Source organism: Glarea lozoyensis (genome assembly GCF_000409485.1).
Source record: "Glarea lozoyensis ATCC 20868 chromosome Unknown GLAREA2, whole genome shotgun sequence".
In the NCBI taxonomy this organism is placed as follows: domain Eukaryota; kingdom Fungi; phylum Ascomycota; class Leotiomycetes; order Helotiales; family Helotiaceae; genus Glarea; species Glarea lozoyensis.
This window is the reverse complement of record NW_007360994.1, coordinates 425,273-441,811: the sequence shown is the minus strand read 5'-3', so window position 1 is coordinate 441,811 and position 16,539 is coordinate 425,273. Positions and strand designations below refer to the sequence as shown.

At 44.8% G+C, this 16,539-nt stretch overlaps 5 protein-coding genes across 5 annotated transcripts; 1 reads left to right on the top strand and 4 right to left on the bottom strand.

Annotated features, from left to right (window-relative positions):
• Positions 1-1,833: 1,833 nt before the first annotated feature.
• GLAREA_03462 (uncharacterized protein) lies at positions 1,834-2,240 on the bottom strand (the record flags this gene model as incomplete). Its single annotated transcript, XM_008083715.1, has 2 exons — positions 1,834-2,092; positions 2,134-2,240. 2 exons carry the CDS (start codon positions 2,238-2,240, stop codon positions 1,834-1,836), a joined length of 366 nt encoding a protein of 121 aa, XP_008081906.1.
• A 1,917-nt stretch (positions 2,241-4,157) lies between these two features.
• Positions 4,158-4,652, top strand: GLAREA_03461 (uncharacterized protein; the record flags this gene model as incomplete). The annotated part of the gene is made up of 1 exon (XM_008083714.1): positions 4,158-4,652. The coding sequence occupies one exon, from the start codon at positions 4,158-4,160 to the stop codon at positions 4,650-4,652; it is 495 nt and encodes a 164-aa protein (XP_008081905.1).
• Positions 4,653-5,618: 966 nt separating this feature from the next.
• Positions 5,619-7,213, bottom strand: GLAREA_03460 (uncharacterized protein; the record flags this gene model as incomplete). The annotated part of the gene is made up of 2 exons (XM_008083713.1): positions 5,619-6,613; positions 6,661-7,213. The coding sequence occupies 2 exons, from the start codon at positions 7,211-7,213 to the stop codon at positions 5,619-5,621; spliced, it is 1,548 nt and encodes a 515-aa protein (XP_008081904.1).
• A 4,548-nt stretch (positions 7,214-11,761) lies between these two features.
• Positions 11,762-14,579, bottom strand: GLAREA_03459 (uncharacterized protein; the record flags this gene model as incomplete). Its single annotated transcript, XM_008083712.1, has 2 exons — positions 11,762-13,581; positions 13,631-14,579. 2 exons carry the CDS (start codon positions 14,577-14,579, stop codon positions 11,762-11,764), a joined length of 2,769 nt encoding a protein of 922 aa, XP_008081903.1.
• A 598-nt stretch (positions 14,580-15,177) lies between these two features.
• On the bottom strand, positions 15,178-16,482 carry GLAREA_03458 (uncharacterized protein; the record flags this gene model as incomplete). Its single annotated transcript, XM_008083711.1, has 1 exon — positions 15,178-16,482. One exon carries the CDS (start codon positions 16,480-16,482, stop codon positions 15,178-15,180), a length of 1,305 nt encoding a protein of 434 aa, XP_008081902.1.
• Positions 16,483-16,539: the final 57 nt, after the last annotated feature.

Here is a 16,539-nt window from a genome sequence, read left to right as displayed (position 1 = left end):
AGTTTTCCGGGGGGTGTTAGGGGGGTGAGGTGAGTGGTGTATATAATATAAGTTGAAATTTGAAGTATTTGAATTATGTTGAGTACGTACATGGTGTTTATTTTATTCGGTATATCTCTTGATTAGTTGATCTCGTCCTTGCTCGTAGCGTTTTTAGCTTATCAGGTATTGCGTAAGACATCTTCGTCGGGGCCAGAAGTAGTGGTTTCCAACCAAATTCAGGACTCTTAGGCCTGCGGCAGGCCTGTCACCCTAATCACAATCGACTGTTATGTATGTATCTATTCCGTGTATACATCTTCTTCGCCCGATTAGCAGGTTATAGTTTATCCCCTCCACCCGCTACTGAAGGTCAATGCTCCTAGCCAATTCCGTATACAGTTTATTGTGCAAGATATCATAAGCGACAACAAGAATAGTACTATCTCACTACTCCTAGGTGGTTTCTGGACTGTACCACGTCTGTAAAACATGTCACCTATGTGGTTGTCTCTACTCCCGCTTGCACGTTATGAAGCTCTGTTCAGCAGGTCGAGGGGATGTGTCTTTGATAGTAGGTCACGCAATGGGTGACAGTAAATGGGGGTCATTTACTCAAATATTTGCGGTAATGACTGTTTGATTTATTTTGAAAGAATAAGCTATGAGGCTAGAAATATTACATGTAATGACAGTGCTAGAAGTTCCCTTATACCCCGCTTACATTAACCGTCAGAGAGAGGGGAGTCGTGTGGAAAAATAGAAGAAAACAAAAGCTAAAATACCCGCTTCAGATCAATCAGTGGGAAAGTCCACAGACAAGGGGTTTGATATTGTTAAAACATTGGTTGTTTAGCGTGTCAGAAAACAGGTATGTGATCCACGACTTTGTTCCGCCGGAGCGGCCGGACGCGGTGGTCGATCGCCATGACGGAGTTGACAAGATTTACTCAGGACGAGTTGGCAAGATTTACTCAGGACGAGTTGGCAAAAGCCTCGATCAGGGCTCTGCATTTAAGTTCTCCATTCCAGCCACTTTCGTGTACAGTAAGTGATTGACGTGACGCGAGTTTCTTTCCACAACCGCCACATGTGAAGTACCGATCTCGTTCCCTGGCCTGATGGTAAGGCATTTCGGGGTGTGAATCTTGACGATGCTTTTTCAGAGATTTTTCTCGGGCGTAACCCTTTCTCCCGACTCGATCACATCCAGCCACGTCGCAGGGAAATGCCGATTCATTGTGTTCATACCGCATGTGCTTTGTAAAAGCAGATTGGGTTGCAAACGGCTTTTGTTGAAGCTGCAAACTCGTTGGAAGCTTTTTGAAAGACTCAACTCTGTGTTGTGGACATTGGGGGTGCGGGCAGACAGGGAAAGTATGCATAAGTCTCCGCTCGTGGTGAAGATCGTGGTGATGGTAGTTTCGCATATGTTGCGTTAAATGATCCTTTCGTCTGAATCCATCCGCGCCACGATGGCGACGGCAGAAATTACAGGGATATAATGGCTCGGTTGTGGTGACTGAATGTATATGGCGCTTGAGTACATCGGGTCTCGAGAAACGGGCACCACACACACATGCGTAAGGCTGGTGTTGAGATTCTTTGGCATGCCGGAGAACGTCAGTTTTGGATAACAGTGACTCCCCACACTCAGCGCAGTCAAACAGGAGACTCGTAGGTTTGTGGCTGTTGATGCGATGTGCCTCGCTGTGGGCACAAAGATCATTGTCGCTAATAAAACACTTGCCACAATGTGGAATTGGACAAGCAAAATTGTCATGAAATTCAAACAGCGCATGTGCTTTGAGCAGGTAGCGAAATTCAAAGTCCTTTCTACAAACACTGCACACGCTATACTTTTATCAGTTCATCGTACTGCGTGACTTGGTCAAAAATCACTAACTGTTGCTTCTTGTAGTCACTCGAAGACAATCCATCACCCGTTGTCCCGGGGGAGGAATCACTTTCAACAAGTGGCCCTGAAAAGTTGGCGGCGTCAGTATCAGGTGGCACATTGAAGTCCGTCGGATTCTTTTCAATGTCTTGCCATCCCCCTTGCATCTTGGCAATATTGGGAGGCACAAACGGTGGCACAACGAGCAGCGGGCGCCTTTCACCCTTTTTGTTAGCAAGTGCTAAAAAAAAACTCACCCGCCAAGATCCATGCCAACAGGCATCGGATCATAGCAAGCATCCAGGAGGTCGAGTCCCATCCAATAATCGAGGTCACCAGAGAGGTGATCAAATGGCTCGGACATGGTGGGCGAGAAAGCGGCGTTGGGCTTTTTGGTGGTTGGGGTGCGGTTTTGGCTGTAAGATAGGCAAATTGATCGCTGATGAGGTGCAGTCAACATAGAGGGGAGTGTCCAAAGATATTCCCACGCCAGAAAACGGGTCGCCGCTTGAAATAAAATTTGCTGCAGCCTCACAAGAATCCTAGTTAAAAGGGTGTTAATTCTTCGCCCTGTTTTGCTGGTGATTCTCGGTGAGGCTGTCTGGCGATGCAGCTCATAACAATTAGGGATTCCAGTTGGCTCACTGAAGCCGTCCTGTCGTACAAAAAGGGCGGTGGACGAAAGCCACGAATATTATCATGTTTGCGACTGAAAGAAGAGTCTTTGAATCAAGAGGACAACCAAGTCGAGAAATCGATATGGTATTTGATGGAGGAATGTTTGTGAATGTAGAAACTTTGTCGACCTCGGGCGAGGACCTCCAGCTAGGCCTCCCGAGTTCGGGAGGAAAGAAAATGACGCCACAGATGAGGTGGGCTAGCGTCCACCAGCCACGGTCCCACTCATCAAACGCAGGAGAGATAATAAACATCTTCGTCGCTCTTTCACATAAGACACCAAAACTGTAGAAGTTCCTAGCGTGTTAGCCCGGATGAGATCAGCTCGCTGTTTTGGAAAAATGTCTTTTCATGTGTCACAAAGCCTTGTGGAGGGGTGACAGCAGATGCGCGTGCTTTCAGGAGATAGAATCTGCAACGGCATTATCATTTTGGAGCTATTCTAGTATTTTAAGACATCTAATAACTGCGACTTTTTTGTGAACTCGAAACTTCTAGTTCGGATCCCCGGTTGCATATCGGACTCAACACCATGAATTTTCGACTCGTCCGAACCTGGACATCATCAAATCGAAGACGAATCCGCACTCAAACTCTCTCCCATCTTTGGTAGATACACATAGCGAGGGCAGAGTTGTAGGTACATCGATAAATGAAGAGTTGCGAATGCTTCGCAAACTCTGTAGCGATAATCGACTACAAAATGTGGTTCCAGTATCATGCTATCAGGACGGCGATAAACTTCATATTGGGAATAGGAGTGAGAAAAAGCTTATAGATGGTGAGACTTGTTTTGAATGGGGAAATCCCTGCTGTTCAATTCAAATGTAAGAAGGAAATCTAGAAGGTGCGGGAATAACTTCTCGAATTTATTGAGGAGTCAAAAGATGCAGAGTCAGCTTTGGCGCATGAGGAGCTATCTGATGATCTCAAAGACCTCGAGTTCAGACTTGCAAAGTTTGATAGAGTCAAATTCAAGTAGAACAATAATCGGCGTGAAGAATCTCGTCAGCCTGAATTGCGACTTTCCGAAACCACGCAATGGATGGAGAATAGTAAAAAGAAGAGGTCCAAGGAAGTTTCGGGATTCGAAAAAAAATCGAAGATGCATTGCCGGCCAAGCTAACAGATCCTCACTTTATATCACCATAAATTTCACTGCCAGCAGTGTCGAAAAGCTTAACGATTTCTCCACCGCGGCGACAGGAGCAAGGGGGAGCAATTTCCGCCAACGCTCACTTTCTCGAGAAGTTCACAAACTCTGACTTGAGAATGGAATGTAGTTGCGTGACCGAGGCATGTCAGGGCAGCCTAGCCCTGTGGAGGTTCAAAGATTGATAAAGATACATCAAGAAGAAAACCCCAAGCACGAAATCGCTCTGCTGGAGCACTACTCCACGATTGATGCCAAAATCTCAATTCGCGATGGTGTATTTGAGGGACCAAATGAGCTTAGGGCTGCTGTCAAGAACATGCTTGGAGTGAAGCTAAACATTCTGACTGTTCGATGAAACAGACGCAGAAGATCATTGAACAGGTTGTCGATATAGGGCACGAACTCGTAGCTTTGTAACCAAGTCAATCCCCATGGAGGACTCCATTAATGAGCCAGAGAATCTACTCAAACGCTCGTGCGACAGTCTTGATCTGTGCAGACGGAGGGAGCCAAGAAACACAAGACTATAAAGACCATGGGTTTGTTCTATCAGCCTGTACTCAAAAATTTGCAACTGACTTTATACCAGCACTTTCGAAAGCTGATTACAATCGTAATTATGACTTCGCCGCTACCAATATCGATGGATTGCCTGTCATTATCAGATATGAGGTAAGGTACCAGGGACCGAACAACTACAGGGTACACGGCAAAGGCCCAGAGACACTCAAAGGAAAGCGGCGAATCGAAGCCGGCTCTTGTATCCTCAAGTTTAGAGTAGAGAACTGCTGGGCTTCGGTGACAAATGGACGTTTCAAGGTCACCTCCGAGGGTGTGGGACACGACCACGTCGAGGTTGAATTTGAGACCGAACAGTGGAGGGGTGCGGATTGGGGTTTGCACGCTTGGTACGGAGAAGGTCTGGCGTATGCTCGGATCTGAGTCGGGTATAGACTGGCTGTATTGAATAATAAATCGATAGATGCTGATAAATGAAGTTGAAGATATGAAAGATTTCAAGGCGGAAGCCAAATTGGGCGCCACACCTTAGATCACCAGCCACATTTCTAAGATTAGTCCCACTTTTTGCCAACCTCACTTCAATGGACTTCCTTCACCTCTTCCCGAATTATCGATCATATATATCTCTCACGACAGTCCATTATTCAGTTCATCTTAATTAGCTTCAATTACGGCTCCTATCTTAGTCTTGTGGTGGATGGAGTAATACTATCCTGTATGTTGCCCGATGATCTTGCTTGATTTTCGATGTAGCCATCATACAGCATCTTGTACTCTGTGCAATAATACTTGCTATGATGGCATGCCATATGCTGTTTAGATTAGCTTCAGTGCTTTCAATTTCCTCAAGATCTCAAATCCTTGCACTTTTATACAAACTTGCCAGACTGATCCCCTACCTCTCGGTCTTACTTGTCTGGTTCAAATAAGTTAATTCTTAACATGAATTTGCTCAATCTTCTCTCTATTGCTTTCATCATGAGTACTTGCGTCGTCCTGTCTTTCATATGGTAATTTCTTGCTCTAGTTCTGACATTGAGAGCGTAAACTGCCCTAACTGTAGAGAGAAAGGAGGTTTGTGTTCGACTTCGGCTCGGGCAACATTTTTGGGCATACACTGAATAAATCAACAGGCAGCTGCCGTAATCAGCCCACTGGATTGAAATGTTGTATCTATCTGGACCGTCGGCTGATTTGCATCTATTCAAGTGGCAGTATCAAATGGAATTGCACTTTACAGGGGCTCGACGATTAATTAAGAGCATTCAAGAAGTGGATGGACAAAGAAGTAATGTCCATGATCAACAAAATACAATTCTCAGAGCGCAAATACAAATTACAGTACAAAATTGCTTTAAGCAGCACCACCACAAAAAGCTTCGTCCATCACGATTTTACCACAGGTCTCTTCATCCTCTTCGAAACCCGAGTTGCAGCTTGTGGCGCCGCCGGTTCTTCCTCCACTTCCTCCACTTCTTCACGGCCGCGCTTCCTCTCAGACCTCAATCCCTCTCTGACCGCTACTTGAGCGGGTGCTGCGACCTCTACCGGGCCATCTTCTTCTTGGACCTCTGCTCCTTGTGCTTCTGCTGCCGGTGCGTTTGCCTCTGCTTCTGGTTTGGGAGGACCCTTCTTTCCGGCTTTGGGCTTCTTTGCTTTCGAAGCTTTTGAGCTGCCACTGCCCGAGGCCTTTGAGCTGCCGCTACCTGAACGCTTTGATGCTCCTGGCGTCTTTGATTTTGAGCGCCGTGGTGACTTCTCCCGCGAAGGGGCCCACAGATGCTTTTCGCGGAAATGCTCCACGAATTCTCCCTTCTTCGATTTGCCACAAGGACAAGCCAGTTTCTGCGTCTGGTACTTCTCCAGGAAATGGTTCCAGAAGACCATACAATTTTCCTTCCACTCAGTAACAAGTTTTCTATCATCTTCCGCATAGTCCAACACTCTCTCCGTAGCCTCCACCCAGGCTTTGACCGCCACCTCCGCATTCTGAGAGTCCAATCCCTCGTCCAAACACAACTCCACACTATTCCCAAAGTAGTTAAAGCAGCTATCCCCGAAAGAGGAGTTTTTGCGATCAATCTTCGCATTGAAGAGCAACGCGTACGTGCCAACTGAGTCGGGAGTTGTGAAGTCCATTGCATTCAAGAATCCTCCAGTGGTCGTAAATACCGCATGGATACAGCCCACAGGCAAGTAGACCGCGTGCTCAGAAGTGGTTTCGAAAATCACACCTCCTTCAAGTTTCTTTCCGATCCTTCGGATCTTCGCTTTTCTTCCTTCTTCTCTTGCAATCAAATCGAGATTGTTTGCTGTTGGTGGGAAACAAATCCACACCTTTTTACAGTCCCCTAGAGGAACTGAAAGTCCATCTGTCGAATCTAGAACATGTTAGTCCTGGCTGGAAAAGGGGCTTGCTAGTACTTACCGATGTGAAAATCAGAGAGTGTATACTTCGGCGTCAATATTAGTTGATGCCCGCTCTTCTCATACGGCTCCACGTGCTCTGAAAGCGCCAATGGACACTTTAGAAATTCATCTGGAAGCTCTCGTATCTTGAAGCCGATGAAATGAACGGGATTGGCTCGATCCGGTTCTAGCAGCTGCGTGATCGCTAGTCTGCGTTCAAGATCAGGGGAGGCAGCTTCTCCACGGTGGAAGACGTTGAATTCTATATTTTGGGGGTTTTCCTGACGGTTGGGGTCGGCAAGAAAATCCAAGGTCGAAAGAATAAGCTGGGTTGTTGAGGGTGGTTTGGCGGTCCAGCAGTCGGAGGAGGGGAAGAGACAAGGCGTGGTTGTCGAGGTTTCAGTCCAGAGCCTCGTGGTCTCTCCTGGAATGGCGGAGAGAGGAGAGAGATCCATCTGGCTGAGCGTGTTGATGGTGCCTCTGTCGAAACCATCCAAGGTCTTTAGGAGGTCGTCTATGATATTCGGGTTCTGCTCAGCATCCTCGCCGACGAGATTAACAACTTGCGCCATTTTGACTCTGGTATGAGAGAATGTCGCAGGGAGGGAGAGTGGTACGAAAGAGTAAATATCGCTGCGAAGCGGATTGGGAAAGTAATTAAGGTAAAAGTCCAGCTTTTGTGAAATCCAAATCGTCGTGGTCGAAGAGAAAGAAAGAAACTCCTGAAAGGTGCGGAGGTGTTTGACTTATACTAAACCTCACAATATCAAAGCCAACAATTGATCTTCTGAAATCCCGGACAATTGTTTGTGTTGTTTTCCAATACAGACGCCGTCCTATTGTCGTGAAGTGGTGCCACAATACTAAGCGAGAGCGACAATGGTAGCTACCGCAGCAAGAATATCAGGTCTAGCGAGAAGTAGAAAGGGGTATTGATGGGCAAGGACAATTGAAATGCAATTGTCTTTGTCGTATGCTTGTTGGAAAGAAGTTTGGAAAGGTTGGAAAGATTTCAGAAAGGAAGAAGCAAACCCGCGCTTTATGAAAGAACGGGTGGGTTATTCACCACATTCTTTTGTGAGAATTATGAATGGAAATCGGGGTCCAATGCAATTATGCATATTACAAACATTGCTTGATTGTTTTACAAAGTATTTTGGCGTATTTGATCTGTGAAATGTCTTAATAAGATGAAAGGGATATGAATTGCTTAACATAAAAGAGAGATTTATGTTACAGGATATTGTGAATAGTTGAGATCAAATCTTTGTAATTTAAGTTGTGATTCCGCTCAAAAGACATATATAGAAATACGCGTTTTATCTAAGTTGTTTGTTTAACTAATTAGAGATAAATGTGTAAGTTAATGGCGATCTTGATGAGATGAAGGAAAGATGATTTCCCTAGTATAAGAGAAGGATTCAGATACAGTGTATTATTGTCAGATGAGATGAGGGAATTGTAAAATAAGTTATGAACCCGCTAGAGAATTTATAGAAATACGTATTTTTAAAAAAGTCGTTTACTGATTTAATTCGAGACAATAATGTAATGGGCGATCTCCTAATGAGATGAAAGAAACATAAGTTTCCTAGCATTGAAGAGGGATTTAGATACGGGGTATTATGATTAGTTGAGAGTTAGAGTTCTAAAATAAATCGTAAATCCACAAGAGTACTTTTGGAAATACCCATTTTACAAGAGTCATTTACTGATTTAAGAAAAGATAATAGTGTAAAAGTAAAAATTTCCTGATCTTTAATAGGATAAAAGAAAGAGGAATTCCTTTTCCTACAAGAGGGATTAACATTGAGGCGGATTAGTATCAGTTGAGATAAAGAAATGTAAATTAATTTGCTAATTGTCAGAGAACTTAAAGAAATTGAAACATTAGAATCTTTAATTGCTAAAATTATTAAAGATGTTAAGAGTTAAAAGCAAGTGATTAATGGGATGAAAAGAACATAATTTACTTAGTATAGAGGAGGGATTTAAACCGTCAGTAGTACGAATAGTTAAGATAAAGAAATAATATTTAAAACGCTAATCCGCGGAATTATATACATTAAATAAACATTATTTATTTTAAAATTTAAACTAAATACAAAGACCTGTATATACACTACAAGATGAAAAGACATTAATTGCCTCTTTGTTAGAGAGGTTTTCAGATTAGAGCGTAATATAGGTAGTTGAGATATTAAAGTTTGCCGGAGAATAAATGAGAGAATATGTAAATGACAAATATCTCGATCTTATTTCACAAAGTTAATTAGCATATAAATACGGTTAGATGAAAGAAAGACAATTTATTCTATACTTAACAGGATTTCAAATTAGGGAGTAGTACGATTAGTGAAGATACTAAATTTTGTAAGAGAATAAATAAAAGAATTTGTTAGTAATAGAATAATTAAATTATTTTCACAAAACATGTTAGGATATAAGAGAGGTAAGTTGAAAGTATTACTATTTCCTTTATATTTATAAGAAAATTATATTTAGATATACTATCGTTAGCTAATATATTAAGGTAGTTAAAGTGTCAAATATTTATCTATTAAACATAAATTAACCATTTTTGAAGAGACAGTCCTATTAAAGAATCGTAAGGGTAAAGGCAAAGCTAAAGTACAACCTAAGTTTAAAAATATTACCTTTAGACAACGTCACAGAAGAGGAGGACCTCAACTTTACACGCAATGCTTCACAAAGCTTGGAACAAATCGATGGACTTATTTACCGACGGAAATAACGACACTAACTGTGTGAATTTCTAACATTCGTTAACAGCCATTGAGTAAGCACGCTTAATCGTCGTAAAAAAAAAGGCGGAGGTATCTGCCAAAGCAGTAAGTAGGGCAAGTAAGCTTTTTGTAGACCAGGTTCGCGGTAAGCGAGTTTTACGCATCCCAGAGCTACGCAGCAAAGTTGCCACGGAGCAGCTACCGGAGGTGATGAATGTCGCGGTATTCGCGTTGAACGCACTAGAGATATCAATCGCCATGTTACGAGAAGTACTGGAATCGGTAAAACCGATGCGTAAATGATGCTGACGCAAATTCCAAACTTCTGGAGGAGACCCTCTTTCGAAAAGATGAGTGGACTATGATTCCCTCTTTATTGACGGTCAAGACTTGAGTAGAATTTAGATATTGAGAATAGGCATCTTACTATTATCATTTCCTGATTTTACGAAAGTCAGTTGCCGTTTATTGGAACGGCCACTTTTGAAGGTATGGTTAGACGATGATTTTCTTTCTATGAAAGAGAGTTTGAAACTTTGATTGAAGTCATCAAGAATCAGATGAGAAGCCACTCGGCCGGAGAAGGATTGCAGAGCTGCAAATTACAAAATCACTCCCTCATTTTACAAATACATTAGCCAACAGCCACTCAAGTTAAAATACATAAAGCCAAACACCCTTCTTATTAGAAGAACAATTTACATCAGCAACCCTCTCATAACTCAATAACTCAAAATCTCCCACAATTCAAGAACCCGAAATTGCGCTTTTTTTTACCATCCCATCCTCGTAGCTTCCAGCACAAATCACCACACAGATATCCATTCTACTTTCAATCATACTGAGCCTAACCCAAGAATTTTCACATTAACTTTCCAGTGTAGTACATTACGTTGACACTTATCATCCAGCGTGAGAACCTCACTAAAGAACACCTCCCCGAGGTACGCAAATTCACCTTAAAATCCGCGAAAAGTCGCAAAGCGAAACGAAAGCGAAAGCGCAAACCGCGCTCGTGACATTGTCTCAGACAATGGCACAGAAGAGGACGATCTCGAAAATGCGCGCGCTGTTGTTGTCGGTTTGGAGCAAACCGACGACGCTTAGAATATACTGACTAGGATGACGAAGATGACGAAGATAACTTTGCAGAATGGTTTGTAGTAATTATTGCTTAAGTACAGGTATTTATTATAGAGAAGGAAACCAAAGACGCTATCAAAGCAAGAGCGCAAATTTTCCTATCGTGAACCAAATTTTCGGTAAGTCTACTACACATCCTAAACACGCAGCAGCAGTATTTCCACAAAGCAGCTAACAGAAGTTATGAATGTAGTGGCTTTGGTCTTGGAGCTATCTAACGCCATCTTGTCAAACAATTAAATGTACATACGATGCGCAAATACTGCTCACGCATCCCTTCTATTTCTAGGGTAGGATAGAAGTGATCAACCCGCTAGCCAAGTGGCTCAATGACGCACTCCTGTTATCAGCATGAAGAAACAACAGCAAATTTACAGTAAAAACTAACTTTATTAACCACTCTTTATTTCTCGATCATCATCACCATCTTCCACCCATTACGAAGAAAGCTACCACTTGCCCTCAGATACAGATTCCTCACACGGTAATTACTGAAACAAACGATAATCTGATTACAGATATAACTACCGTACTCGAGGATATCGAGGACTAACGTAACACCCTACGAAAAATGTTTGTAGTAACACTATAACCCTTAAAACTTATTCCTCCTCCGGTTTTCAAGATTTAAAACCTACAAACAACTTTACAACCTAACATAAACCATACATGTTATATCTAGCAAAACGAGCCTTCAAACAAAGAACTATCTTTACCATCTTACTGTGCACGCACAATTCTTTTGCTTAAACGTAACGATCATCTCCAAAATTTCATGGTAAGATTTCATGGTCACTCGATGACATAAAAAGCCTGAGAATGTAGTACCAACATTAGTTTCAAAGCAAGAAAGACAAGTAGAAAGTCATACCGCTATATACGTTATCAATTTTACGCAGCTAAAAGGCTCTCTTGGGAGCAGCACCAGGAGCAGATGTACTTTTGGTCTGTTTAGAGATGAGAAGTTATTTTTGCGATCAACTGCGGGGTGGTATCTGGTGAGCTGCGCAGCATGTTGCATGAAAGCTCTTTCTTGGGTGTGAAGGGGACGTTTGTTATGGCTGATTGATGACAAGGAGGTGTGTCTCGCAAAAAGAAATGGCATAAAAGAGAATGGAATGTGTTTCTATTCGCCAAAGCTGGGTATTCTATCATGTATGATTTTTCTTTCATACAACACAACTGCGCCAAACAACGCCCAAAACCACCGAAACTCCCTTAATCAAAACCCTAAACAACCCTCACCACCCTCCTCCCACCCTCACCAACACCCCTCCCCGCATCCCCCAACGCCGCCAAAAACAATTCCACATCACCACTCCTCCCCCTTTCTCCCATTCTCTGTCTATACGCCTCGACCTCCCTCACATCCATCTCCCACCTCGCAACCCACGTTCCGACCCTCCTATACCCTTCGCCGTTTCCAATTTCTCCCCTCTCCCCCCCCAGCGCAATCCCATGCGTCTCCAGTATCCAGGTCGCCGGCAATCTTTGATCCAACCTCACAACCCTAACAAGCTCCACACAAAACTCCGGCTGCTCAGTCATATAATCAGGTATATATTCCGCCTTGAACGGGATTTCTGTCGTGCGTAGCACGAGACTCGAAGTATGATAGCGGTTGGGACCGTACGTTAAATTTGTTATATCAAACCAATGGCATTCGAGATCTATATAACCCTTCGCAATACCAGGTGTAGATTCCAGCATTTCCACAGCAATGATATTAGCTGTACTGATGATGTGGAAATCCGGTTCCTTCTTCGCGACAGGAGGAACGAGGAGAGATTGCGTTACTCTCCCATCAATCGCTCCCCAAGACCAGGACGGCGCTCGCGGATATCTCGGACGAGGCGATGGGACAGTATCAAGGTGCCAAAGGAGGTCGTATGGGAGATGATGTTTCCAGAGGCCTGCGATATAATTTGGTGGATCTTGTGGATCTTGTATTCCCTGTGCGATCCCGTAGATTGCTATTAATCGATCAGAAGTGTTCGTTAGATCGGCGCTGGTGTACATGGTGACGAGCTCGTACCACGATGCATGTAGACGAAGTTGCAGAAAATGCGTGTCCGAAGGTAAAGTTGGTTCGCTCTGTCGTAATGTATTGAAAGCGGCTCGATATCCAGTCACACTGTCATATCGCGAGGATGAGACGCAGGTGGTCGGACCTTTCGTCTCATGTCCTTCGCCAGCAAAGCGTGATAAGAAATGCGAAAGCCAGTTATTGAAAAAGTGTTTGGGTGGAGCAGGTGTGCGCTTTGAGCTGAATTCCTGACCTCCCTGAAGTAACTCCGACGCAAAATGAAAACTACATTCAAAGAACAGATAATTGGCTCCAAAATGCACTATCCTCTTACTCAACAGTCTTTCTTGAAATGCCCATGCTCGTTTGCTAAGTGGACTAGCATCCACTTCAACACCGAAATTATCGTTCTCAGATGCAGAATCGACAGTCCTGATAGCGAGTGTATCATCGTCGGAAAATAGTAGATTGCAGGGGAATTTCATGAGCGGATTACGTGTTCGGAAACAGCCTCCATTTGCCTCGTCTGCGCCGCTGGCTGATATTGTGCAATACGCTTGTGAGTAGACTGACGACATCTTTGCTGCTTCTCTGGCCCAATCTTCGGGGCAATCCTGAATAATGCATAATGAGTCGATCCAGACAAAGCTTTTTCCGATACTGCGAGTGAAATGGATTGCGTCCTGAAAATTTGCTGGGAGGGTCTCGAGTTCTATTCCTCTACACCACGACTCGTGATTCTCGACAGATAATGATTCGAATTTGCTTTTGCCCCAACAGTGACTCAAAGCGAGGTAGGATATATCTTCACCTGGACTTGTGGTATGAATTCGAAGTTCGGGTGACACTAGACTCCCTACGTAAACAAGCCTTGTTGGCAAGATATCGGTAGTAGCGTTTGTTGTTTTACAGAGGTCGTGTTCCGATTCGCATCGTTCTATCCACTCCCTCGCCAAGTCTATACAATCAGGAGCCCCAGTCCAAAATGGCACTTCAATACTTGCACTTTCGCCTTTCAGAGATTCTGATAACAGAAATCAGCATTGAGTCTGACGGAGAGTACAAAAGCTTACCTTCAGATATCAGAAATGCTCGCATATTGTTCTGCACCGCCATACCCGGCGACGCACAAACCTGAATATACCGTTTCCGCTCATTATACCATCTCCTCCCATACTCCTCATAAATCACCACATTAAGCTGAACAATCTGCTCAACCTCCTGCTTACCCGACTCCAGCCCCTCACCACCAGCCTCCCGCTCAATCACCCTCCTCCCATAATTCATACCATTCGCCACATCCTCCCTCACCTTCCTCTCCATACTATACCAAAGAATATTACACAAATGACACGCAACCTGCTCCTCTCCCCGGATTTCCACCCCCTTGATATGCAACAACCACCCATGCACCTCCCTTCTGGGCGTCACCACCCTCGAATTTCCCACAATCAAACCAGACCTCTCAATAACCCCCATACACCCCTCACAAAGCTGACTCGTCGTCCGATGATGCTCATCCCCCACCTTCGACCGCGACTCCGGAATCGACTCCCACCCAAACCGCGGCGTCTGAAACGTCCAGTGTCTCCAAAACCACTCCAACAGCGGCGCTCTAAACACCGCGATTTTAACTCCAGAAAAGAGATATCCCCAAAGCCAACCCGCAACCAGCATCCCAAGTTTAAAATACGCCACTCCAAGTCCCCAGACCATAATAAACGGCAATTTAATCAAGATAAACAGGAATGTCAAGCAGGCACCCAGACAAGGCCCAGAAAGCAGCGGGATAAACGGGACGAGGAAGAAGAAGAGCGCGAGACATTTTATGGGGGTATACCAACGCGCAAATGAGGACGTGGAGAAATGCTCGATGAGGAGGATGATGGGGTATAAAGTGAGGATGAGGAAAAAGGTGATGCCCCAGGATATAGTGAAGAGGCGGTAGATGAAAGTGACATGGGTGAGGTCGACCGCATCTTCGGGGTCGGCTTGAGGGTGGTCGTCCTCGTGAGTTTCCATTGCTGGTGAGGATGTGTTAGGGAACGGTGAAGGAGATGAAATTCATCTTCGTTTGTAAGATGTGTTGAAGATGAGATGTGTTGCTTTTTTGGCGATGAGGATGTAGGTCGTGGCTGAGTGTTGCGGCGAAGTGACTTACGAGGCCGCTCACGTGACTGGGTTGGATAAAGACCAGGTTGAGAAACATCAATGATTTTCGCCTGTCGTGAGCATGCCTCTTCAGGTAACAGTCATGTCCTAATCTCTAATATAGATTAGCAGGCTTGAAAGGATAGTCACGAGGTTTCAATCTGTTCCAAGTCAATACTCAAGTTCACCGCAAGGAAAACCCCAAAATACACACCTTCGGAGTTGAGACATTATCAATTACTATAATACCGTCCCTCTATCCATCATCAATCGTTAACCAATGCTAAACACTAAAGCCTAATGCTAACAATCATGAGGATTCATAAGATTCATATGCGAATGCTGACCATAACCAAATCAATGCTTAGCGCAACCAGAGAAGAGTTTCATGCGCAGGTACTTCCCAACGCTTTACCAGATAACTACCACCCACCTTATGTTGATATACCAATACGTTCTCGCATCGTACTTATGCGCCAGCTCCATCCTTTGGTGTAACTGGTCTGCCAGGTGTCGTAGGACTCTGCACCGCAGAACCTCCATCCTTTCCCCTACTCATAAGTCTCTGCAAACCCCTTCTAATCGGACTTCCCGGCTCTTTATCCTTCTCGTCTTTTCCTTTGTCCAACCCGAAAATACTCGCAACGCTCAATTTTCTCGGCTTCTTCTTCGTTCTCATTGGCTCCATGGGTGTGCCTGTAGGTGGCCATTCTCCATCACGTTTCCAACCGTGAACACAGCTTCGAACTACATCTTTGAGGTTGATAGGACACGAGGGTGAGAGTTGTTGGAGAACAACTTTATCATATATGGTGTTGTAATTATCTGGAGTAATACTCGAGCGCATGGCGTTATTCGGAGGCAACAAAGGCGGTGCGATAGGGACTTCCGTGTCTGTATCCTCTTCAATTTCGTCTTCATCGTTGTCAATGGCCGTAGAGCTATGGCCGTCTTCACTAGAATCCGATCTCGTTCTGGTCATAGCCGGACTGATGGGAGATTTTGGGACATGTCTTGCGCCAGTCCATGCATCCCGTCTCTCCACGAAGCACCGTAATCCGTCATTCAACTGCATCTCTTCCTTACTACGTTTCGTCCTCCGTTCTCTCTTCTCATCCTCCCCTCGCTGAACTGATTCTCCAACACCATCTGGCGTTTCGAAACGAAACGGGCTCGGATGTGACGCAGACGATGTCTTCTCCAGGGAGGGAGACGCCTGGGGAATAGTCTCATTATCACTATAGTCGCTAACCCACTCGTCTCGCTGCCTCCACTCCAATTCGACAGGTTCAGGGCTAGGATCGCGACTCATTCGGAGGCGTCCTAAAGACATTCGGCGAGGACGATCAGATCCCAGGTCGGGGCTAGGTTCACGACTTGGATCGCGACTACGACGAAGTACACTAAGTGAGAGTCGATGGGGACGGTCGGACAGGTCAGGGCTAGCAGCGCGGCTGATTGAGCGACTGGGCTCCCGACTAGGGTCGCGGCTTCGGCGTAGGAGACCCAAAGATAACCGCGGGCGGCGCTCCTCCTCGTGCTGAATTTCCAAACCAGGTGTATCAAAGACTCTCATATCCCTTTCAGGCTCCGGCCATTGCCATTCCCAGTCATCTCTCACTCTCTCCGCCAACAACCTCCTTACAGCTTCCTTCTGCTTCGCGCGGTCCTTGCTAGTCAAATCTGCCTCATAATTCGTGATCGCATTTGTGTTTGCTAAGCTCTTCCGGCGGTAGGCTGTCGTGCCTGGCACTTTCGAAGCCCCAAAGAACATCCTCCCTTCGTCTGATGCGCCGGAAGCTCGTCTCGAAACCAGAACCGTTCGCCTGGC